This window comes from Centruroides vittatus, unplaced genomic scaffold (genome assembly GCF_030686945.1).
Source record: "Centruroides vittatus isolate TY-2023 unplaced genomic scaffold, ASM3068694v2 contig_651, whole genome shotgun sequence".
Taxonomy (NCBI): Eukaryota; Metazoa; Arthropoda; class Arachnida; order Scorpiones; family Buthidae; genus Centruroides; species Centruroides vittatus.
Window position 1 is genome coordinate 3,133,392 of NW_027122405.1, and position 27,628 is coordinate 3,161,019.

The following is a 27,628-nucleotide window of genomic DNA, read 5'->3' on the forward strand; positions in this document are numbered from 1 at the left end:
TCCTCTCCTTAAAAAAAAAAAAAAATGAGTTCACACCGCACTGTGCAGTGTGAACTTATGTGATCAAAAAAATATTTATCTAAGTATACTGTGATGTTCGCTTAACGATTTATTTCTCGGAACATCGTTAAGCGGTTCATATCTGTGTTTATATGATTATTTCGCATCGTTTATGGCTTCTTTGTTCATCAAATTCCCTTGCTCGACTAGGTACTACTATGAATAACGCTTTCGTGAATCTGATTCATTCTAATTATTTTCGAGAAAACAAATATTCAGTTGACTAAACCTTTTGTTTTAATAATCTTCTTTGTTTTTACTGTATTTCCAAATTAATGGAAAACCGTCAGGTGTTATGTTAAATTTTTCAAAATAATGGACTTCTGTCTTCTTTTTCAAAATACTGATAGTGTCATAGTTTTATTGATACTAGTTTATGGAATCGCCGATTTCATCTTTTACGTGTTTTTTTTTTTTTTTTTTTTTTTTTGTTCTTCTTTAAAACGTGTAAAGGCATTGTTTCGTGATTACCCGTAAGATATAAATGGCACGCTCCGCCCAGTCTGTCTAGAAGGATAATTTCTTTGAAATTAGTAGTCGTTGACCCTGAAAAACGCATCGTTTAATCGACAAGCGAGGAAAGGAAAATGTCTATTAGACATTTAGCCTATCAAGTATATGATACTTTAATTTATTTGTGGAAGATCCCGTCTCAAACAATGTTCGCAAGTCAAAAAAAAAAAAAAAAAATTATATAAAAAGTAACGAAAACATTAAAACAAAATATTGACAAGAATATTCAGAGCATCAATGTTATTGGCACAGTTTGCTCTTTTATAGATTTGCAAAGCAAAAAACGCGGATTTTCTCTTTATCAATGTATTTTATATATTAAAAATGATCCCACGAGAATCATCATACTTGCCAACCCTTAGAATGGGGAATAGCTGGGACGTGATAAAAAAATTTTGCTTTTTGAACAAAATGCGAGAAAATTCTTTATTGATACTGTACAATGCTTATATTAAATACCTTTAATAAACAAAATTTAATTTTATTTCTGCGTATGATATGTGAAACTATTGCCATAAACACTGCCAAAAGTATGGCAATAGCTTAAGCTCTTATCATCGCAATTTAAAAAAGGTCAAGTATTTTACGGAACACATCATAAATGTACACCTAGATTTATAGTATGTTTCATCTTGACGTGCCATGAGTCTTGATATTGTATGTTGAGTGCCTTCTGTTATATGTCTTTGTGCAATGTTTTGTTTTGTTAATAATTTATTTTGTTACAGTTTACTTATGACAGTTGCTATCAGTCAGTTTATCGACTTTGCATTTATTAATTAAGGACAATGATTTTTCTGGTTGTGATTTATTTCCTATCTCTGTCTTACTTTTTCTTATCATATTGAATATCTTTTCTATTTGCTACACAGCAATACAGGCAGTTCTGTAACTAGGCAGGTGCAACAAGTGTGCCTGCACAGGGTCCACTCGGAAGGAGGACCCAAAATGCGTGTATTTGTTTTATTATTTTCCCAAACCTAATTAATTAAGGAACCTAAATACAAATTCTTGCACAGGGCACAGGAATGGCTAGTTACGACACTGAATACAGGTGAGGTCTTGCAATGCTGTGTGGCAAAATCCTGATCAGCCTAACTATTTTACAAGATCACAAATCTTTGTAAAATCCCACAAATCTCACAGAATCGTCTGATTTTTTTTTTTTTTTTTTTTTTTTTTTTTGAGAGCATATCATGTGTCCTGTATATTCTTAAGCGATGAATTAGACGTTTCTTCCTTTTGGGAAGAGCAACTGTAGCGCTGCTCAATAATTTGGTCTAACTGTAAAAGTAAACTAAACTCGTTTCCTTCCGCTGATGGCGGTTAAATCAGTTATGATTTAACCGCCAACGCGATGGCACTAACATTGCCAGACTTGAAGATGCAATTTATCATATCTGCCATTTAAATTATTATATTTGAGTTAAAATTCTCATACGTATATTCCAACATATCATGAACCTTGGTTCTTTTCCAAATCTGAAAATGTCTTTTTGGCTCTCTTCAGTTGTTTGTAATAAAATACATAAAATGTCTTCGGCATGTATATTAATTATTAGACTCGTTAAATAAAGTGTTTATGTGATAACATCAAATTCTTTAAAAACCCTGACAAAAGGAAAAAGCCGCCTGTCCACTGACAGAGCATACAAAATGCTGATGGTTGGCAACTATGAATCATTTGTATTGAATCTGCGTTTTAAACCAGCATTTGTAATAATATATAGCAAAAATATGAAGCAGATTCGTTTTATTCTGGTTACTGTTTCTTTGAGTGAGAAGTTTCTATCAATTTATAAATCATTCGAAGAGGAGTATTTATTTATTTATTTATTTATTCCGTCTGCCCTGTGAACACTAAAAGGGCCTTTTTAGCAAAACTTATTGTATATTCGGGCCTGCTCCACAATGGGGAAGCGGGACCCAATACAATGAACGGACCATCTCCAAAGATTCCTGAAGTTTCTTGACCCATCCAGATTCTATTCCGATCCCCTAGAGCGGTGGGTAGCTATCGTAATCGCTCCGCCATTCGGCCGTGTTTCGAGGAATATCGGTAAAAAATAATTGTAATCAAATACACACAATGTGCTCTTTCTTAAATAATTGAAGATAATGCTCGTCTGCAACAACCGGATAGTGGTAGTCTACCACTGGGAAACCCGGGTAGCGAATTCAAACGGGTTGAAAAATCTCCGGGAATTTTTCGGGGAATGGTCCGTTCGGATATGTCAGGCCCTATCCCTCATCACCCGGCTGCCTTATTGTCGGCCTGGCCAAATTCTTAATGGACTTGCTAAAAAGAGGCCTTCTTAGGGCCCACAAGGCGGAAAGAGTTTTAATAAAATGCTCGTCTGTTATTTTAATGACGATAAATTAAATTATTTTGAACAACGCTAGTCTAGCACATTTTAGATAAGGATGTTTAGCCTGGCCACGAAGTAATTTATATTCATAATTTGTTTGAAGACAAGTGTCTGCAGTTTAAATTGAGATAAACTTTCTGTATAATTAGTTTTCTGTGCCAATGACTGTTAGAGAAAATGTAATAACTTTTGCCACAATGGCAGTGAATGTTGTCATTTTAGTTTGTTATATTCACGTGATGAGATGCTAACCTAACGACGTGCAGAATTCGGATTTGAATTCGGTCAAGGTTTTAAAATTTATTATAGGAATTATGGGTCAGTCGGGCTTCCCAAAGAGGCAAACTGATGCTTTGAGGTGTTCAAGTTAGAATCAGAACTTCGGAAACTTATTTGTTCCGGTTATGTTTTGTCTCTTTCCTCGTCAGTTACACACTCCTATTGAGGACCAGAATAAACATTATAAGTTCAACATTTTTATGACAATTGTTGGATCTAATTGAAGAAGCTACAGTTACCTCGTGGATATTCAGATGGGCGAGATGTCAGATGTATTTGTTCTTGCCCTTTAAAATAAATTTCGCTCGATCCTGGAACGATTGACCTTTTAAGCTTCGGTACTAGAATGATCTCCCCATATACAATCAACAATCCACAATAACCAAAGCGATATAATATCGGCTCCTGTCTTTCTCGAAAACAGAGTTCTTGTCTGAATCGAAATTTCTATAATTTTAACGAGTAATCTAACCCAAATATGTTGGACCACGTTCTTCATAATCCGATTATGAATATTGCCAAACCTATGACGAACAGGCAATATGTCTTTTTAGTGTCCGAAGGCCGGAAACAATTAAGCAAAAATCTAAAACAAAATATCTTATGCGTTATATATTTAGCGACCAGTTGCGTCGCTCTGGGGGAATTGGGATCGAATCCGAACGGCCTGAAAAATCTCAGAAAACCTTCGAAGTGGTCCGTCCCGGATATATCGGGGCCCCATTGAGAGCCTAACCGAACTCACAACGGGTATAATAAAAAAGCCCTCTTAGTTTCCTGTTGGCACGAAGAGGGCGAAAAGACTGAAAACAAATGATCTTTTATATTTCTCAGAAATTTTGAGCCGAATCTAATGTATTAATATTAAACAATAAAACTTTGATCGTTTGAGTTTAATTGGATAAATTTACTATTTTTAATTTATTTTTTACTCTTAAGCAGTTATTACATATGGCAATGTATTGATCACGTGATACTTTATTCCGTCATTCGAAAGTAACCAATAGAGGTGGGAGATCCAGTTCCGCTACCGGAACCGGAACTGTTGTCAGTAATCCGGGTCCGGGACGGTTCCGACCTCTAGTGGCCAATAGCGCCGAAGGTTTCGCGTAAAATCGAGCACGTTCTTCTGCTGTGTCGGAATGTAAACAAATAAGAATTGCAACGTGTTAAATTCCTCTCATCCGACGCACGAAAGCTGCTTCTGCAGCTAGATTATTTATAAAAATGGATAAGATAGTATCACCGTCGAATGACGAACAAACAGATACGGACGAAAGAAATTCTCTTCTTCCTCCAATAGGTACATCGCTTATTTGATTGTATTTTAAATTGATTAACTTTTAATTATTTACAGTTATTGCATTGATTACGTATGGACGCCTCTGATCATTTCTCTGTGTAACATATGCACGAATGGAAAGCGAAGAAAGGTTGGGGAAAATTTGACGTTTTAAGAGCCATTAAGTGATCGTATATCTATATATTTTGAGTAGAAGTTACTTCTAGTCGATATCTATTTACAGGATGCCTCCCAAAAAAAATGTATACACACTATAAATAATTATAAAGTTGATGTTTATTAAAATACATTTCATTTTCAAAATGTAATAGAATCCATGGATGTTATTTAATTGTTTCGTTGACACCTGTTTTTGAACTGACGTCTGGGGCACTGCCGAAGACGCAAAGTGGTGGAATCGCAAACATCGCAAAACGTTTCATTTGGTATTTGTGTGCATTCTCATTTGGTGGCTGATCTCGATTTGGCAACTGTTGCAGGTTTTGTAGTGTAGACTTTGTCTTTTAAGCATCCCCGTAAAAAGAAGTCTAGTGGTGTGAGGACTGGCGAATGCAGAGGGTGTTCTACGAAATCCCTTCGTTTGGCAAGATGTTGTCGAGGTGGGATCTAACGTAATGGTAGCGTGGAGATGCCCCGTCTTCAAACTTATCTCTAATTCGAGTGATGGTGAGTCACATTGGTAGATCCGTTTGAAACTCCCTGCTAAACTGTCTTTGCACTTCGGCTGCATTTTCACACCTCAGGTAGCATTTTAGAATGAATTTCATTTGTTCGAAGCTTAGTCTGACTTCCATTATTAATTCTAATGGGTTTAACCTGGAAATAAAAAACATAAATTGAGCTATCGGCTGTAAAAGTGTCTAACAAAATTGGCCTTTTAAGTTTTTTCTTTTCGTGTGTTGTGAAAGGTTTGAAAAGTCCTTGGTTTTAAATTGGCAAAGCTTGTTTTGTATTATTTTGCAAATTTTTGCATTGGAATTGGCCTCCCACTGTAATACACTTTCTGCTTTAACTGGTATCAAAATCATTTGATTGATTGGTTGGGGTATGTTAGGCACATTGTTTACACGGAAACCATTCTTTATCCTGTGTTAATCAAAGGTAGCATTTCCGTCTTGAATGGCCTGATAGAGCAATGAAGATTACACACTTTGGCCAGATAGGGCATCTGGCCAAAGTGTGTCATCTTCATTCTGTTAGTGCCATTTCAAAAATGGGATTAGTATCTTCTTGATGCATTTCATACTATATACTTCAATGTTAACGCAAGTTTTTGATCTTGATCTCTTTTCTTCAGTCATCATTTTCTAACTGCTTTATGGTATAATTGGATGCAAAAATCTTTTTCCTAATAACAATATTCCTTTCCTTTAATATCCAATACATGTGTAGAATATTTTGAACTTTTGACTCGGTTATGGAGAGACTGGCTTACCTTATGAACGGCAGCATTGGTTAGCTGCTTACACTTCAGTCAGTTTAACTCTTTCACTCTCTTTATTATAGCATATATATTTTTTTGAATGCCCATACATTTAAAATATTTCACAGAAAAAGTTTATCATCATCAAATTTCTAGTATAAAAATTTCCAATGATTTTTCTGTTTGTCTTCCTTTAAGACTTACATTTCTAAAAAGCTTAATGATTTAAAAAGAACATTTGAAATTGAATACATAACTTGCATGCAACAGAAAGTTTGCACATTCAATTTCTTTTTGTGCACATACGCAAAAATTCATGGAGAAAGTTATTCTGGATTGTTAATTTCCATACATATAGAAATATCTAGAAAATAATCTATGTTTTATTTTTTTAACTATGAATCAAATATGGTTATGACTTTGAATTCAATGCATATATCAAATGCTTATGCTAAATAATTAATAAATTTTTTAAAATTTAGAATCAAAAAAATTGTAAATTTGTTAAAATATATCTGGGGAAGATGCATTAGATCAAGTAGAGCAGATTTTCTGGATAACAAATGAAGTAAAGAACATATAAAAATAAAAAAAGATAGGTCTAAATGAACAATATATTCTTCTAAGATGATATATTTTTCATTTGTTCAGTCAGTATTTAATTTTTAATTTAAATGTAATAATTTTTTCCTCAATTTTTGCTATTATTTTGATAACATTTGTTCTTTTGTTACTTTTATACTTTTATTGTTTTTCAGTAAATCATAAAAAAGAAACAATTGTTACTAAATCTGGTGATCTTATTGTTTACTTGGTAACCTAAAGAGTTTTGTCTCTGGAGATACAAATTCTTTATTTGGCTCAAAACTAAATAAAATGTGCTTTTTTTTTTACTTTAAATTATAAAATTTTAAGAAAGTTTATCATTAAAAAACAGAATAAATTTGTTTTAAATTCTGTTTTAGATATAAAGTGTTTTATTTAATTAAATTTCTATATTTATTTATTATTTAAATTATATAAATTTGGTAAATTTGACAGAATTGTGCAGAAATGTTATTTTGATTTAAATAAAAATGATCTTTATAAATTTTAAAACAATAAATGTAATTAATTTCTAAACGAAAAATACTTTTTTTTTTTACATATTCCAACATACTGTCACACTGTTCAAGTGTATATACATTAAGTTGGACCACAAGATTTAAAGGTTTTATTGTCTGTTTCATTCTGGGATTTGTTTTTTCATTTACAGTAAGTATGCTTAATTTAATTAATTTAAATAACTGGAAAAAATTCTGCACGATTAGAAAACAGTTTTTTTATGTTAGAATATTCTTAAGTGTCTATAGTTTTGAGCCTTGCATAACTTAAAAATTAATTTAACTATACAAATTTATAATTTATTTCTTTCTTTTAATTTAATTTGGATTTCTTATTAAAGCATTACTCTTTGATTAAATACATTTTAAAATTAATTTTTAAATATTTTTAGGGATCTTTCTGTTTACTTCTTCATAATGGATTCATTCTATTTTCTGTTTTTTATACATTTGGAAATGTAACATCTTTATCCAGGTAATAATTATTCAATGTTTAAATGAATAAAATAAGTATTATTATTATTATTATCATCGCTTTTAGTATATTTATTTATTAATTTAATTACAATGATGAGGATCTGAGAGCCAATAGGTGCTGCTGTCAAAACAATAACATTTACAAAGAATAAAAAAACCATATTAACAATAAAAGTGTACAGAAAAAACATATGTACAAAGATGTGTGTACAAAAAATATACAATTTATACAGGTATACCTCACCTTACGTCCGTAATTGGTCTCAGGAGATGCGACGTAAGTCGAAAAACAATGTAAGTCGAATTTACTTGTCACTAGGCTAAACCACAAATTACCATTCACAGTTCTGTATTTTATTTAGGCCCTATAAATGCATTTTTAATAATATATGGTTAATAAGAATACATTTTAAGCTTACAAACAAATAAATTTTAGCTTTTAATATAGTACAGAAAAAAGTAATCTAAATTTACGAATACATGTGTACGTACAGTACATACATGTAAATATACATGTTTACACTTTGGCGATGTTTACAGTACATCGTGGACTTTTGATTTGTGAATGTGGTTTCTGTGAGACATTATAAAATAAGATGATTTTTTAAGGTTAAATAACAAATACAGTTATTAAAATTATTTTGCAATAATAGAAAATAAACTAATTTATGTTAAATTTACCAATATCGAGTGGCACTGACAACGACGCTAAATTGTAGATATTGGAATTACCATGGGAAACGCCAATAATGAGCACTTAAAGACCGCTAAATAACACAACACAGAAACACAGATGTTTTTAAGTTTCGTTCTCAATGATTATATTAATATTTATTATAAATGTACATATTTTAATATGATTTTATGTGCTTTTAACGCTTTTCTAGTGATATTATGACATCAATATTTGTGGCGGACTTAATAAAATGACTTAAACTTGATTTTTATTTTTCCATATACTTTTTTGACAAATGATGTATAATCGAGAACGACGTAACTCGAGGTATACCTGTACTTGTATTATAATAGCAAGAACATAGTTCAATTGAAAAATAACTAATTTCAGTAATTGGGGAGATTGAAAAACAGTATTCCCACAAAACTACAAAAAATAAGTTATTACAAATTTGGATTTGTACCTCATCAACCATTAAGGAAAGTTTTTCTGTTATGATTGAAACAATTATGGCTTGGCAGAAGCCAAAAATATTTTTTTAATAGAGTTTTGATTTCCTTAAATAAGCAGTTTCATAAGCTTAGACAATAAATTCTTATCTGATTCAAATATTAATTTTTCAAGGATATAATTCAGTGCCACAGTATATGAAACCACTGAAAGTACATAATGAGAAATAACAATCTAAATATTAATTTAGATGATATGATTTTTCAGTGTCTCCACATAGGCTATGCATGACTATACATGGCTAGCTTTTTAATAACATTTTTAATATGATTATTAATTGTAAGCTTCTGATCAAATGTTACTTCAAGTGTCATTTTGTAAACAGAATCTCAGTTACAATTGACTGCTTAGAAATAAAACAACCAGGTTAGATGGGATTTTTCAATAAGGAATAGCAAACTATATTAGTTTTTACTTTTCTGGATGTTACATATAACAAAGGGAAAGTATGGCAGTCAAAAAAATGATCCCCCCCCCAGATTTTTATATTTTTGGAGTCATGACCTTGAAACATTAACCACTCAGCAGTGAGGGACGTATATGAGCCGTTTTCTTTGAAAGTGGTGCAAGTTCATTTTTGACAAAAAGTTAGTTAATGATAACAATGAATGCAATCTGCTATGAGCTTTTTACCTATAAACAGTTTTCAAAAAAAATGCTTCAAAATTTTTATCATTTTGTCAATATAAATTTACGTAGTTAATGAAATTACAAATATAATTACTTTGAAAGTGGTGTAAGTCCACTTTTCTCAAAAATTTACTGTATATTCCTACAGATTATTATACCATCATACAACAATGCAGAAAACATAAAAAGTTAATTTTACATGAAATGAAACGAGATGATTTTGTTTCGACGAAACCACTAGAAAATGCAATTCAAAGAAGATGAAAAAATACTACTGGTGAAGAGGTAAATTGGCTGAAGATATGTTGGATAAGGGTTTTAAAAAACAAACCATATACAATGCTGTATAAAACTTCATTTGATAAAAATGCAGAGTTTAAAACACTAGATTTATCTCCCAGACAAGGAAGACCATGAAAATTTGAAGATATAATACTAGTACCTTTATATCATCATGCCAGGCCCATCACATTTGAAAAATTCAATGATATGATGGATATACTCCTCCAATACATCATGACTGTTTTCAAAAACTTCCTCATAATGATAAAAATTAAAAATGGCACATATTAATATAAAGTTGTAATTAAAGTAATTTAAATGGCATTACCTGAAGAAATATTAAAATAAAGCCTTTTTATTTTGTTTTTTTTTTTTTTACATATTTAATAAAAATTTCATAAAAAATTGGTTTGATTCAATTGAAATCCCATACTTAATATTTTATAAATGTATGATTTTCACATTTTATTGACTTTGAAAGTGGTGTAAGTCCATTTGAAGTCATCAAAAGTATAAATTTCTTTTAACTAATACTTTAAAAACGATCACATTGTAAACTTAAATCAATTTAATATTTAAAAAACATAAAATGAGCATATTAACATAAACCAATATTTTTCAAACCATTGAAATACAAACCCTTAAATGTCTCCATATAATATAAAATGGACTTACACCACTTTCAAAGAAAACGGCTCATATATACGTCAAGGGCAATTGTGTGGCAATGGTGAGAGACATATATATATGTTAAATTCTTTTAGGGGTATCGCCAAAAACTACCGTGAAGAAAAAATTCACATAAAAAATGAATTATGTAACAATAAAAAAAGACTTTTCTTTACTAGACATAACTGTTTACAAAATCTTTTTCTGAAACTGTAATGAGAAAAAAACATGTCAAAAAATACTTTAAAAATTTCCCATATTTATTCTCCACTACCTTGGGGTAGCACCATATCTGACTATCCCACGGTTGAAAGGTTAAGAAAAACTTTGGGGTTTTTCTCTGTATGTATGTATGTGCGTATGATTGAGTGTGAATGGAGGGTGATTTTGTTCACCCACTTTAAAGCTTAGTAACTCCTGTGCTTTTTTGTTGAAAATATCTCAAGAGGGATCAGACTTAATGAAGATTTTACTTGTTATTAGCATATACAATTTTTTATAAAATTGATCCATACCCTCAAAATGAAGCTGTTTGTCTTTTGTAATAATTAATTATATAAAAAGTTGTTTTTAATAAAGTATCATAACAGATGGTGACACACACACACACACACACACACAGTTTTAAATGTTGATGGAAAACTAAGCAACTCATTGCTGGATTTTTTCTATATTTACTACAGTTTTAATTTTTCCAGAGAACTGATTAAGGATTTAATGCTTTTGTAATACATCAATATTAGAATATATTAATTTTAAATCATCAGCAAAAGCTAACAATAAATATTGAAAAGAGGAAAAACTTTTATTAATAAATATACAGGAAAAAATGCTTACAGGAATACCATAGATCTCTTTGTTAAGAGCACTAAATTTGAAACATGAGAAATCACCTATAGAGATAATTTTCTCCTTTCAAGAAAGTATAAAAATCCAATAATGAATTGTTGAATTGATCTTGAAGTCATCATTAAGGAAGGCCATAACAGTAGAAGGAATCACAGAATTGAACACCCGCTGTACCAAACAGTATATACACTAGTGTCTCAATATAAAACGGTCTTCAGGGTCCAAACAATTCAACCATATTGTAAGGAAGAACCCTTTTGTCAACATGTATGAATGACCCATGTCAAACAAATACTAAATTTACCATTTATCAACTTGCCATTCACTCTATTTAGACATCCTATCATTCATTTTATTCTGGCTTTGATAAATTCAAGATGGATTTGGTCGACATGCTGTTCACATTGTATGCAGGTCCATCTTCTATTGAAGCATGATGTATTGAGTCACTAGTATATGCAAATTCAAAATTATTTTGCTTTATATTAACATTTATAATGAGATAAGATTAAAAGTTAGATAATATTTTAATGAACAAATATGCTCCTTTGAGGTTTCTTCAAGTAAAAATCAAATAAATTGAATACAGATGTTCAGAATAACTTTTTTAAAAATACAAAAAATTTTTCAAATCTGTTTTCACAATGCTTCATGAAATGACATTGTTCCCACTTCACTATAATCATACATTTATAACATTGTAAAACTAAACTAGAAAATAAAAAAAGAACTCTAGTAAAATAATTATAATTTTTCTTGCAATCTTTTGATAAATCTAGATGATGATGATGATAGAAAATAATTCCAGGATAATATTAATTATGCAATATTAAAGAATTATACAATAATAATAAAATGTTAATAGATGATTAAAGTAGTAGTCATTAATTTAATAATGAATTTCAATATTAGATGACTAATTTATTTTTATTCCAGTAAGAATCTCATCTGAAAATTATTTTTAAAAGTTTTCATAATAATTAAATTATTTAAATAATGACTTAATTTATGAATTTTTGAATGCCAGAAACTTTAAAAATTTATTTTATGAATTATTGATCTACTGTTTATTTTGTTATGTATTAATACATATTTTCAAATTGCAGTTGTTCATTAACAACTGCTATTTGAAAATATGTACAGTACATAACATAAAACACAGTTAATATATATTTCTGTTACTTTCATCTATAATTTATATATTATTCAAGTAAATGATACATTAACCTATTTTTCTATTTTATTTATCTCTTTTTCTTTCTTATTTAAAGATTTTTCTGCATCATTATACTTTTATATTTATGATTTGTTTTTCTTTTCGTTTAGTTATTTATCAAGTTTTATTACTTCAAAAATAAATTCCCACATTGGATGACAGTAAACATGTTAGTTTGAAATGTTTTATTTTTCTATACTTTAAACTTAAAGAAAATAATGCTATACAGAAATAATTTTGTTTCAATTATAGCACTTGTTTCCTTATGGGTCCTGTAAGCCAGTGCAAGAAAATGTTTGCTCCGACTCGCTTTTTAGCAACAATTACATCTTTGGTATGCTTATACTTAAAAATTAACTATTTATAAGTTTCTGTATATAAAATATACATAAAACTTTTCTATATACAAGTATAAATATATAGAAAAGTTAAACTTTTTTATACTTCAAATTTCAAGTTTTGCAACATTTAAATTATGAGAAAAATGAAAAATATAAATTACTCTATCAGTTAATCAAATATCAAGTAATAATATATATATATTTTTTTTTAAATATCAATTCAATTAAACTAAACTTTGTAAAAATATGGTAAAACCTCTAACCTTAAATCCCTTCTTAAGTTGAACAAAATTTCACATATCTCAACTATGTCTTTCCTTAAGTTTAACTAGTCAAAAATGTGGCAGGTGCCAACCAACCTGTTAAGTTCTGAAAATCCTTTTGGTGCATTGCCTGGTAAAGTGGCCTTACTACAGATGGATAAGCAATCCAATGATATATTCCATTTCATTTAAAATGAACTATGTCATTGACTTGTATATCCAGCTGTATGGTTGCCTCTTTACCAGGCAATGCACTATTTATTCATGAGCCTGATTGCCAGTTAGTGAAAAAATCTACCCTATCTAGTGGGTATATCGAAATTTGAAATAACATATTGTGCAAAATTTGATTTTTTGAATAAATTCAATGTAGCATAGAGGGGTAATTTTGTTATACATTTAAATTTATGATATTTATTTAAATCATTATTATAACCTTATATATTGTTTTAATATTGATTCAAATAAATACCATGGACATAAATACAAGGTCTTCCAAAAAGAATGCTATCATTTTAAATTACTGTAACTATGTCAATTATCTGAGAAGTATGTGTTGTACACTAGTCAATAAAGTAACTGTTTGAGTTTCATCTACTGTCTGCATTCAAACATCTTTTTATCTTTAACTATGCTTAGTCACCTTTTTGTTTACAGCATTTTCCAGAGGCAGCAGACAAAAAGACATTTGTATGCAATAGTAGATGAAACTCAGACAGTTACTCTTTTAATTGATGTACTGTACATGCATACAGCTAATAATTAACATAATTATTATAATTTGAAATTCTTTTTGGCAGATCCTCTATATCACAGAGTTGCATTCCTTATTCTACTGCTTTGTGTTTTGTGTTTGAATAAAAACTTTTCTGTTTTTCATATATCTCCATATATAGAACTCTCCATAACTCAAACTGGCCAGTTTTTTGGTCTCTTCAAATATGAGATTGAGGTTTTACTGTATTAAAGTTATACTGGACAATTTGTTATTTAATGCATTTATCATTAGAATGATATAGCACTATGGATAAGCATCTGTGATGATAAATTTAATGTATTTGATTGCCTCTTGTTCTAATTTCAATTGTTAGGAATAAGCATAAGATTGTTTGAGAGAACAAATCACACAGGAACACACAATAAAGATAGAGACTTCAATTCTGGAGGATAATCATTTCAGACATTGTGTATCAGTGCTCTTTATTTTTCACTAATCTGGTTATGAAACCATTACAAAATTTAAGTTAGAGTTAAAAATATACATAAAGTTACAACGAACATACAGTAGAGCACCGATTAACCGACCGCGTTCTAGTCGGCAAATTCAAATGTCCGCTAGCGATGTGGCACTACAATATTTGGTTATGTCTTGGCTACTTTAATATTATTTTTGTTAAATTTTTGCATGTTTTAGCTGGCAGCACTGGCTCAACCATGAAAGGGAGGCTAGTATTTAAACCAGGCCTAATACACTATACTAATAATGTATTTTTTCATACTTTTCGGTTATCTGACTTTTCAGTTATCCGATCAACCCCAGTCCCCAATTAAGTCGGATAATCGATGCTCTACTGTAATATTACCCAGATGACAGAAGTTACATGGGGTTTTAAAATTGGAAACAGGATAAATAATAATAATAATAATAATAAGAAGAAAATATGTAAGTAAATTGTAAATTAAGTAAACTATAAAAAGTTTTAAATAAAAATATTAATAAAATGGAAGTATCCATTTTAATAATATCACACTGTAACTCCAGATGGATGTGTAATATAATAGAAGTGCCAATGTTCAAATTCATAAAAGAATGAATTTGAACACTGGCACTGTAATTAGTGAGATCTGGCAACCACTACTACAGCTCTGAGAAGCATCCATTAAAGACAACCCTCCTCTCCCATCTTGCTATATTACACTGTAACATCTATCCAGAGTTTATATGATAGCCATACAGTGATTGTCACATCTCTTTTTAGCATTTTAATAAGTTTTATTCCTTTAAAAATATACAAAATTCTTTTTTATAGTTTTTAGTTTAATAGTATTTTATTACACTCTCTCCTTCTATAATTTACTTGTATTTCTTTTAGTAATAATTTTTTTCTGTTTACTTGACTTACAATTTTAATAGATTCTATTTCTTTTTAGATACAAGTTTCCTTATATCAACCTTTAATATTTGTTATTTTAATAGAATTTTACCATACTAACATAACTAATGAAATTCTCCAATGAAGACTTTAGATATTTGATAAGCTCGTTTTAAAAGACTAACTAGTTTGTACAAGAGATCCTGCAAAAGAATAACACTGATTGTTTGTGAAAACCTATTTTCTATTAAATTATGATTTCTGAAGAATAAAAATAAGCGTGTATAAACTAAAACCCCTGAATATGAAAATTATTAATTTATTCTGAAAATTGTGGGGTTACAAAATGAACAATGCACCAAAATAAATCAAAGAAATCATATTTGAGCAGTCTCATTAGCATTATTATTTATCCAGTTTCCACTTTTCAAACCCTATGTAACTCCTGTCATCTGGGTAATATTATGTATATTTTTAACTCTAACTTTGTAATGCTTTCATAACCAGATTAATGTAAAATAAAGAGGACCAATGAAAGACATACCATCTGAAATGATTATCCTCCAGAATTAATAAAGCCTCTATCTCTGTCCTATAAATTTAATGATCAGATAATTTAGAAAGATGATAATGCTGGTGGATTTAAACCCTCAACTCTCATTTGAATAGAAGTTAGTAATTAAATCTATTTGGTCAAAAGAGATTGATGTGTAGATGCATTCCCAATTGTCATAAATATCATAAGTTGGAATTACTCTGAAGATAGATTAATATACACCATGTGGTAACTTCTAGGCACATTATCTGGTAAATCTATATTCTTAAATAACAGTAGTATAGTTATAATATATCAACAATTTGGTTATTAATGAAATTAAACTTTTATAAAACTGTTTGTTCATTCTTATTATAATACAGAGCAAATAAATTAAGAGGATAAATTTTTCTTATTAGGTATTTATAGGATTAACTTTATGTTCAGCATTTTGGGTAAGTATTTTCTAACAATTTATTCAAATAAAAGTGTAATTTCTAATAAAATATGTATGCATAACTATTAATATTACTTGGAATATATGTTGCAGATAATATGCTATATTTATTTATTAACATTTTAAATAAAATATGAAGTTGCAAATGACATTAGGAACAGATCATTTTCGATATTCTATAATGGTTGATAGGCTTATGATAATAATGAACAATTAAATAATTGCATTCAAATTCCAGTTTAGTAATAATAAATTTCAAAATTTAGCTAAATTTATTATTATTCTGTAAACAATTAGACATTTAAGTAATATAACTATAGTATTTTTGATGATATCAATCAATATACTTTTGTATTATCATAATTCTACCAACTGTTTCCATTCTGTCTCTCAACTTTGACTAATTGTACCTTCTAAAGTTTTTATTGATATAAATTCATGCTTTTTTATCTCAGATACTTGAAATATTTTTGACTTCTCTGCAGTTTTAACACCAATCCAATCATCAGGACCAAATATAAATTTCTTCTTTGTCTTTGATTCGGTGATTCCAAAATCCACATTATTTGAGAGATAACTATGATCAAATACAATGAATTTCTGATCTATAAACTCTGCTGCCATTTCTATATCTTTTACAAGCTTTAAAATGGATAGGCTGATTTTGATGATCAAATATGGGCAAAAATTGCAATAAATGATAATGTACGAATTATTAGACCAACAACTGCCGTAAATGATCAGGCTAAATTTTGGATAAATGATTATAGATTAGATATAAATTTGGCACTAGAGTTAGGCGTTAGGTGCTATCTCTTATTAAAATTAATAATTATAATATTTAATTAATTAATTTAGATTAAACTGGAAGAAAAGTGTCTGCAAGGTAAGCAGGAGTTGCGGGTTTGAGTTCCGCTTTGGGCCGTTCTCCTCCGGAGTCGGGTCAAGCCCTTCCCCAAATGACGGACCCATAAATTTACTCTAATGTGTTTTTCTGACTCAGAGAAAGTGCAGCTGGGACCACTCGGTCCCGACCCCCATCCCCTCTGTTTTGAGAGCCAGACGAATTCTGCTTTGAACTCTGTGTAAGATGATCAATCAAAGTTACCCTGGCAGACGATCCCTCAGTCGTTCTCACGATGTACAATCGGGGATCTGTCAATTAGGTCGGGAATACAACAATTAAATAGTCTCGCATCACATTGCTCGGTCACACCAGTTCTGTTTACGAAATAAGTCACCGATTTAATGGCTCTAACTCAACAGCCAGTTTCCCGACGGGGTTGTGAAGTTCCGGCCTCGCATATGCATTGAAAGTCCTCCCAGGATGCACCACTCCACAGTAGATATTGCTTGTGCTGCATTGCCTTACCTTGTCTAATTGAAAGTTGGCACGTGCACATATTTACACAATTAGAATTAATAAACATGCAGCCTGATTTTAAATTGAAATATAATTCTTTCAGTGGAGAAAAGTTGGTTTGGTGTTTTTATTCTGCATTCTTCAATTTCTGTCCATGTCATGGTATGCTCTTTCATATATTCCTTTTGCAAGGTAAGAAATATGATTAAAATTCAAGTTATTTTAAAACTTTTTATACCCCATTATATACAATAGAACCTGATTATCTGAGGCAAATCTGTGAGTGAATACACTACTTTTCTTATACTGTTAATTCATTTTGTAATACATGTTATCATTTATGAATTATTTCTGTTACTTTCAAACTTCAGTACGAAACAAATCATATATATAAAAATTAATCGTAATAATACACATTTCTATTCTTAAAACTATTGTACACATTTCAGTATAATAAATGATGTAAAAAATTGTTGTTGTATATAATTAAATTCACTAAGGTAAAAGTGATATCCCATTTATAATTTCTAATCCAAACAATTGTGGTTGTCTACATTAATTACATCTGTTTTTAATATTTTTTCCTTTTTTTTTTAATTGTATTTTAACTTGTTTTGGGTCTGAGTTTGTTGTAATTGTGGGAGGAAATCAATTGTCAAAATGCATTTCCTATTGTACTTATGAGAATCAAAAACTTGAATTATTTATTTATCTGTGGTATTGATCCACATTACCTCAGATAATTGGGTTTTACTGTATTTAGAATTTAACTTAAAATATTTTTGACCACTTAAATTATTTTTAAGTTGGTTTAATAAACATTTTTTGATCATAATCTGACCATTTTTAACTTACAAATAATAGAATAAATAGAATTAAATTATTAAAATTTGTTCTAAACAAATAATAATAATTTACTAAAATGAAGATTCTTTAGAAGAAAATTTATGAAACTGAAACTAGTAGCATCCGGCATGTACTTTTCAAACGAACAAATAGTCGAGCTAACTCGATCAGCCATCATTTGATAATTTCTTTCTATACTTGGAACTAGTCTAGAAAATTGGCTTTAAATCAGCATTGTATGCATTCTTATTTGAGTATGCTTGAAAAATATTTTTATATATTATGTAATGATACCAATACAATGGCTGCATTTGTCAGATTCAACCATAGTAGCAGCTAGTATGTACCAATCCTGTATATCAAATGATCAAGTGTGATACCAAACAAGACTCGACATGTTTGAAAGTGCGGCTGCTACGAAGAGCATTTGGCAGAAAAATACTCAACTATTCCGTAACAGAATCTGCCAAATGCAACCAATGATTATTTAACAATTCTTTTCATATTTAGAATCTGGCAGTCAGTGGCTTAAGTTAGCAAAAAACTTTTCTTTGTTTGAAAAATACATGACGGACATTAAAGGTTTAGTTTTGTCCATTATTGCTTATCTATTCAAAAATCTTGAATAATTTACTCCTTACATTAATGAAAGTTTATTCCACCTCGATTGTAAGATTATATCAGACAATCTTCGGTGAAAGATTCCTGTGATATGAATCCTACTTATTCCAAGCTACTTGAAGTTATTTCATCGTTATAAAGTATAAGTAAACGAATATTAGTTACAATTTTGTAAGGCAGTGAACAAAAAATAATAGTGTTTTGTATAAGTACATTTCAAATGACAACATTCTCTTCCAATGACAATTGCAATTTTCTACGTAACATATACTGGAAGCAAAGAACAAACAAGATGTTTATGATAGCAGTTAAAAGAATTCCACAATTGCTACAGGGCCTTACTATCATTAGTGACATCATGTAGATTTGTAACAGGTTTACACTGTAGTCTGGTTATGAATTCACAATGTCACTAATAGCAATTTAAAGAATTCAATCATTGCATAGGGCATTGCTATCATTACTGACATTGGTTATGAATCCATAAACTTGTTTACACTATAATAATAATTTCAACTGAGATTTTAATTTAAAAAATTATTAACACACAGGGTAGCCCACCCTGTGTGTTAATAATTTTGGTTATTCAAAACAACTGCTTGTTGCTGTTTCCAATTCAGTTACTTCTGACAAAGTGAAAAGGGATCAAATTGTTGCACAGTTATAAATTTTTAGAATATTGATTAACTGATTTTTGAACCATCCTGTACTGAGATGTTTTTTGACTATATAATGATCATCATATCAAACAAAATTTTTATCTTTACAGAGAAGGTGTCGTCAAATGCTGCCAAATATGTATTATATAAAAATTGCTACAGGAAATTATCATCAATATAATTCAACCTATCTAAAATTGTATCAAGTTTTTGTTTGGGACCATTAATTAAAAAAACGCTATTTGATAATGTTAAATAAATTGGTTAAGATAAAATAGATGTATGTTTGTATCATTTAATAGACCACTATATTGAAGTAGTTATCAAATGAGAGCAAAGCAGAATGGGCCCTAACAGTGGTGCATTATAGTTTCATGGAACCCTGTGTACAGTATTGACTTCAAACATCTTTTGGGGGAATCTCCAGTAGCCCTGTTCATTTTTTTTTAACTTGGCCCCTGGAGGGTTAACCCATTAACTGCCAAATTTTTTTCTGAATATTTTTTACTTTATTCCTCTTTGTCTACATCCCATTAGTAAGAAAAATGTGTATTTTGAATTTCCGCATAATCATCTTTCTCAAAATTTGCACTTTTAGTTTGATCCCCAAATGGGGATCATGACACATACCATCTATTTTTGATGCCATTCTTCAAAGCATGGCACATGTAATCCAACATCACATCTATGGCATTGTTTCCTTGCATTTTTCTTACACATGGCACATTTCCTCTGCTTTCCCATTTTGGTGCATTTGATGCAGTGAGATCCAGATGCTCTGATATCTACAGAAACACACTTCATTGATGACTTATCAAAAGATTTTCTTCCACCTCTCTGTGGATCGGATATTGGTGAAGACAGAGCAAGATAAGCTCTGGAAACCATTCTTCTGAAATCGAGCAGGGGAATTGGGCCATTTGCAAGACAATACAGAACATTTGGCATTCACCACAGATATGTCAATAGCATTAGTAAGCAAAGGAAAGAAACCACTTTTTCCCTCTAATTCTGATTCTATATTTTTGGACATTCCAATCAGTCTTGTCCACTCCCTCCACATGCCTTATATTCTGTGATCAGTTTTGGTTGGGGAACAAAAACATCTTTCTTCTTTGTCCAACTCCTTCATTTCACCTGTGAGATAGGCTCAATGGATTCATGATTTGACAGCAGCTTTGCAAAGCTGTTCTCATTCCACGTGACAGCCTAAATTTCATTCTGCAAATCAAATCTGTAGTCATATGTCCCTCTGTCTATTTTCTTCATCTCTTTGTCTGTTGCACTTGGGCACCTGTTCATTCTGTTGAATCGAGCAATTCCTGTTGCTCGGACATCAACGTCTTGTAGACATTTCATAAGAGCAAATCCGGTGAAGAATTGTCAAAGTAAACTTTGTGAACTGGTGTTTCTAAAATTAAAATCATCTTAAGGACAACTGATGCTCTAAGTCTGCAATCATCTCAAACATCTCTTGATTTGCCTTCATACACTTGCATTTGGTAACAATAGCCAGTTTGTAAGCAGCAGATCGCCCATTGCTTGAATCCAAACCTTACAAGCTTGCCACGCACAAACTGCTTCAGATAAGATGACTGTAGTATCGAACCATTTGTTTATCAATGCTCAGATTTTCTGAGAACACGCCAAATTGCAGAAACATCTCATTCAGTTGGTCGATTATTGGACAAATCTTGAAGGGCTTACCATGTTCTAGTGGTGCAATAATTTCTAGCTCAGAGTTGTCGCTGATATGATTTCCAGATACCTGTTCCAACTCATGCATTTTCTCACGCATTGGACATCCATGTCCTCATCTTCACACCAGTATTATTGTTCTTGTGGAAGAGAATGATATCCAGTGAACAGAAGAATTCCAATAAATTTCTTGATGCACTCTTTTGAAAGTTGAAAGTGGTAGACATTTTTCTGTGTGGCATGTGTCATGGTCTGCTAGACTATATTGTAGACAACTGTGTCATCAAATATCTTCTCAAAACACTCAACTGGGTTTTTCCTCTGTAGTTCACTAATGAGCTCACTTTTCCTTCTCTCCACATCATCAGTGTTTATATACACTTTGGAGTAACTAGGTTGTCTTTTCTTCCAATTTGAATTCAAAGTCACCGTTTTCTTTTTAGTGGTGGGCCTGAATCTCTTGTAGCTGTGCTTGTTGATGGCACAGACAACGAGCCTGCTATAATGGGCCTGTTTCCTGTTGCATGGTGAATTTCAACAAGTCCGGGAACATCTGCTGGTTCTTCATCATCAATATCTTCATTGTCTGAAACTTCATCAACCCGTTCAGGAGGAATTTCAACAATATCTATAGGACCATTGTCGTCATCTTCATTCTCAGAAGAGAAGTTATTGGCATTAATAATATCATATGCTTTTTTCTCTAAAAGAAATCAATGTTGACGAATCATGTCCTGCAAAACAGAATACTGAAATATGCTGAGATTCTAGATGATATCAGTTGCGAGCCCCAAATGGGGCTTGAGGTTGTTGGGGTCAATTTGCCCATCCAAATTACAGTAACAAAAAAAAAGGTCTACTATAGTATTCAATACTCACCAAGAATCAAGAAAAATTCACTATGTAGAAAGTTAGCCTTGGCAGATAATGTCTTTTCTGCTGTCGAAAACCATGTTTCTCCTTTGACGAAAAGCAGCAACTGGACCGCGAGAATCAGCTCGTGTGCACAAGTCAATGCATGCATATGATCACTTTAGGTTTCCTATCACAGTCAACATCCTGTTGGAGGCCATACATGTCTTATTTCTATGCCTCAGTGATAGATGGCGTTAATAGGTGGATTAAAGTACCCGATTCCAAAATGGGGATTATGGTTTTTAATGGGTTAAAAAAATTGATTGTGTAAAGAGGATTAGTTTTCTTTTGTCAACCGTGTTATTTCAAAATTGCATAAAGAAGGGTAGGTGTATGAACAATACCAAAAAAGTACAATATAGATATGTTCAATAGATACTAATTGTTTTCAGTCTAATAAGCTTCCGAAGATCAAAGTAGGATTAAAAATAAAGTATTGATTTAACTGTTATTGCTTTCAACTGGGATTGGAAGTCAAAGTTGGTAAAAGAAGAATGCACACTCGAGTCAATATTTTCAGCTTGCTGTGGTGAATGCACAAGTGCTTTTAAAAAAACAGTAAAAAACAAGTTGTATGAGAATGCTTTTGGAACAAGAGCAGGAGTGAACTGAGTTGGTTTGGTTTGTCCCAAACTTCTATCAATGATGTTACAGTTATCATAAGTAACATATAAACCCCTAAACAGTAGCCTATTTCTAGGGAATGTAAATTTAGAAAAAGTAACAGATTTTCATTGTTTTTAACTAAAAGGTAGGAAGTAGCCCAAAATAAAAATTAACCCACCCTAGAAACACTGCCACGTGATGCATATCCATATATTGTAATATGGCCATCATATATTGTAAGGTATGGCCGTCTATGTGAGTTGCAAGAAAGTTTGACTTTTGGGGCAAAATTTCCTCAAAGTGTTTGGATTCCAAGTCGTTTTTGACCTCTTGAGACATTGCATACAGTGATACTTCAAAACTAATGAAACATTCTTTAGTTACTCTGCTCACATCAAACATTCCAGCTGCTAATAGGAAAAAAAGGCAAAATGTCTAAATTTCACCTTTACAACCTGGTATATATTAATCATTATTTCATTAGTGACATAATTCATTACGTTACTAAACAAAAACCACTTATTTTATCTATACTGTTTTTGAAATCATTAGTCAACTGTTTTTTCAACTTTGAATTGTTTATAATTGAAATTTGCCATCCAATCAAAAGTATGATTTCCAAAAATTAAATAGATGGAAACCCAAGAAAATCTTTTAGAAATGGTTTAACTGTCACTATTGCAATCGCACTTAAAATTTAAATCACAAATAAATTGGCCTTGCTGCCTTCTACCTTATTCCAAGTCTTAACCTTCTGTTTAAGAGTTCCAAGTGAATCAGCCAATATTTGGCTGAACATTTGGTAGTCATAAAAGTGAGAATATCTAGTATTTGGCATTGATTATTTGCTGTTCGATTCATTCCTAGTTGACACAATCTGACTTTGAAAATTTGTACATTTGGAATTATTGGCTTAGTACATATTGTAAATATCACATTTGGCAATATTAGTAACTAAATACTATTTTAAAGTGCATTTAACAAAATTTACTAGAAAAATATTTCAAGAAAGTAAATATTGCAAATCGTTTTTTAGCAATTTCTGATATGTATATATCTTTATAAATATGAAATTATATCATCTAAGCTATACTAATTAACCAGTTATAAACAAGACATTTAATGAAAGAAAATTGTAAATTAACTACAGAGCAATATCCTATCATCTGCCAATTTTCTTTATATCCATTTTTGTGCACTCATGCTGGGATGTTTTTTCCAAATTATTTTTAGCTGCAGTAGGTAAAACAGTAGATGCACCTCATAATTAGCTGCATCTACCGTTTTGCCTCATGTTTGGAAATGAACCAATAGCACTCTGCAAGTTCTAAAAGATAGTCAACGTTTCCAGAAGGGGGTTGAATTTCTTGTAAACTGGTAAAGGTTTGTACTTCTGTAGCATTGAAGCATGTTTTCAGTTTGTTGGAAACAGTGCACCTGTGATGATTCTATGTAATGTGTGTGGTCCCCCGCTTGATGTACCGATTCCATTTCCGAGACGTAAGCCACCCACGGTTGCTTTTATAGTGTGTAGAATCTACTGAAATACCATTTGGTTGTGCATTATCATATATGCCATCCCATGGGAATGAGGATAGCTGTAATGTCAGCAACCATTGGCTCTAATCACATTTTTCACTTTTGTCAAATTTTTGGGTGTTGAAATATCCCCAAAATGCCCAGATTTCATCACCAGAGTGGGCTTTATCTTCAATACTGCTATGGCCATTTTCATATTTTTCTACTCACTAAGACGACTATTTATCACGAGAAAGTACTAGTTTCCTTGTGAATATTCTATACTGCACAACCTTTTCCCCACAGAAACCAAACAACACATTTTTCCAACACCTTTACCATCTAACAACTGATGACACAGTATTAAATGTGAAATCAAGAGCAAGCCATATTGTTAGAGAAAAAATAAATAAATTTTCAGTATCATCAAATGTGATCTTTCATATATTGAATAAATTTAGCCATTTAAATGTCACAATAAATTTTAATAATATAAATTTTACAAAAATAGAAATACACAAATATGGGAAAGAAGAATGGATACCAACACTAATACAGAATTAAAATAAAATTTCAACAGTTAATACAAGTAGGAACTTCAAATTTTTTTTTTTTAGAAATGAAAACTGAAATTGATTTGAAAAAAATACAAAATTTGGCAAGTACTGTAGAAGTTTTTTGTAACAGATTATTTACATTCTCTCTTCTTTTTTAAAATGAAAATCCTCCTTCCGGTGGTCCGTCATTAGAGAATTGAAAGTTACCACAGACGTCGGTCTCGGGAAGCAATTCATCACTGGTATCGTCCTAAATTTAATTAAGAAATTTTTAAAATGTAAATATTTGAAAAATAGAATTAAAAAAAGTTATCTTGTAATGAAACTAAAATTGTTCTTAAATTAAAAAAATAAAGTTTTAGCTATGGATATAATGAAAGTTTAAAAAATACAATAGTCTGCTTATTGTAATCAGATTTTCAGGATGCACTTATTAATAATTATTATTTATTTATATACACTGCTTAAGTTACTGTATGGAAATTGACTTACATTAAAAGGACTTGTTAAAGTAATTATTTAACTTGGATTTCTATTATTAATAACTATAATACAAAAAATTTTTATGTAATGTTTGCCTGGATGTTTTTTTTATATAGTACTAGGACAAACTTCTGGCATTTTTCTTCAGTTAACTATTGTACTGACAATGCCAAATCACAAGCTCGTGTTGTGCCATAAAACATCTTGTGCAGTGTTCACTTTTGGGAATTTTCATATTTTGAGCAGTCCTTTGGGCTTTGAACTGAATCATTTCAACAGATACAGAAGATCCATTTGCCAGAATATTACGGATATGTCTCAACAAATTTGCTTCCAGGTCGGGATATTTTGCAAAACAATTACCAATTTTGTGATGTTTTCTCAAGAGTGTCCTTTGTTTGAATCCATCACCATACTTTTTTCATCTACATCAAACTTCCTTCCTGCTGTTCAATTTCTCCTTTTTGTGCATAATGCACCATTTGCAATTTAAGCTTAACTGTGTAACTCATTCTCAATCGACCCATGTTAACATGCACTGAGCAAGCTCTCAACAATAAGCATTAACCATCACTTCATCCCCATTTGAAATTTGTAGTGTTTACCATATTTCAGTATACCTGTCTCTACTCTCGTCCCTCAGCAGAATTCTAAGATTTTTATTTTTTCCCTATATATCATTTCATAAATGGGGTGTGACCTATACAAGCATAAATATGGTATTGCTTTCCAGAAGAAAAAATTTTAAGATGCAATATCAATTTTTTAAAAATTTTCATGTATTTTCAGTTTTAATCTACAACAATATAAATACTAAAATAAATGAATTTATGCTTTGCAAGCATTACTGTGTTATTTTGAATATACAATGGCATTTAACCTGATTAGCCCACATTTTAACTTGAACCCATGAAACATCAAGTCTGCATCCTGTAGGCAAGATTAGATTGAAAAAAAAAAACACCCTGTTATGAGTTCAGCCAGGCTCACAACAAAACAGCTGAATGATGAGAAAAGGTCTGATCCTGACTATCTGACCAATCATGAAAAATTCCCAAGACACAATTCAAATTTAATTCGGTTCATGGGAGTGGCAGGCCAATGCTTTTGCCACCTTGGTCATCTGGGCTCAGATTAACCTATCGGATGGTCAAAGTTTTCTCCATTGCGTGTGACGTCATGTTGAATTTTCGTCGATGTTAAGCCTAACGAAAATTGCACATTTTTGAAAACAATAATTGTGGCTGTTGTATCATCCAAAATTATTCTTTTATTTTGCACAAACAAAATATATATATTAATAAATGTAATAACCAAAAAAATTATATTTTGAAAGTTAGTTTTTAATATAAAAATTATAATGACTACATCTACTTTCAGAAAAGTTCTGATGCTGAAATGAGATCTTGGGTCAACCGGTCAAGGTCAGAGATCACAATCCAGAGATATCTTGGGAATAACACAGGTCAGATTAATGAACTGCTCATAAGATACAACAGTTTCTGGTAACTGTACAATATTGGAGAGGTACTAACAATATTTTGCATTTTGTATTCACAAAACACACAATAGAATTTATGATGAAACAGAAGAGATTGGTAATGAAAATATGTCTTACATCATCACTAGTGACCAATTCTGTTTTAACAGAACCAGTAGAAAGGTGTTTCTTAGTAACACATATTCAGAATTTTCTCATGTCACATGCTCACAATATCTCAGGAATGATAAAATTTTATTTTGTTAAAATTAAAACAGGTAGAAATTACTCTTGTGTAAAATTTCTATCAAAAACCAACCAACTTCGGCTGTAAGCATGGAGCAAAGATCTGCCCAAAACAAACTCTGTAGTTATATTAATAGAAATATTGTAGTTGTTCAAAAAAGATTGAGAAAAAACATTACTTTTTTGTTTAAAAAAAGGTGAACTTCTGAATGAGATTTTTTTCTTATGCCATTCTATAAACAGTTTTATTAACTCCACATTGTGGAATTCTATCAAATTTTTTTGGCATTCAATAAAATCTCAAAAGTTTCAAACCAAATATTTAAGAGATAACTGGGGAAAACAATTAACTTGATTATCTATTGGTAGAGCCAAATATTCTGACACCACCTTTCCTGGTAGATTAGCTTATGAAAGCCATTAGATATTGTGATATTTATAATATTGTAACATACAATGTGCTTTGTGAATATATGAGATATTGTATCTAGCAACTCATTGAAGTTACGGAAAAATTCCTCATGAGGTGATTGCAAATCCAGGCCTCGGCTTTTTCAGTTTAATTTGAATGTAGAATCAAAGTTCATT

The 27,628-nt window shown here is 30.8% G+C and overlaps 2 protein-coding genes across 2 annotated transcripts in view; one reads left to right on the forward strand and one right to left on the reverse strand.

Annotated features, from left to right (window-relative positions):
- The first annotated feature begins 4,273 nt into the window (after positions 1-4,273).
- Positions 4,274-19,812, forward strand: LOC136979932 (vesicle transport protein SFT2A-like). The gene is made up of 7 exons (XM_067275980.1): positions 4,274-4,532; positions 7,103-7,201; positions 7,443-7,525; positions 12,612-12,693; positions 16,011-16,046; positions 17,515-17,603; positions 19,648-19,812. The coding sequence occupies exons 1-7, from the start codon at positions 4,449-4,451 to the stop codon at positions 19,685-19,687; spliced, it is 513 nt and encodes a 170-aa protein (XP_067132081.1). The 5' UTR covers positions 4,274-4,448; the 3' UTR covers positions 19,688-19,812.
- A 4,926-nt stretch (positions 19,813-24,738) lies between these two features.
- The window catches only part of LOC136979918 (importin subunit alpha-5-like), a 37,423-nt gene continuing 34,533 nt past the window's right edge, over positions 24,739-27,628 (reverse strand). The window contains exon 12 of the mRNA XM_067275961.1: positions 24,739-25,081. Coding sequence (XP_067132062.1) covers positions 24,986-25,081 — 96 coding nt within the window. The 3' untranslated portion in view covers positions 24,739-24,985. The remainder of the gene's footprint in view (positions 25,082-27,628) is intronic.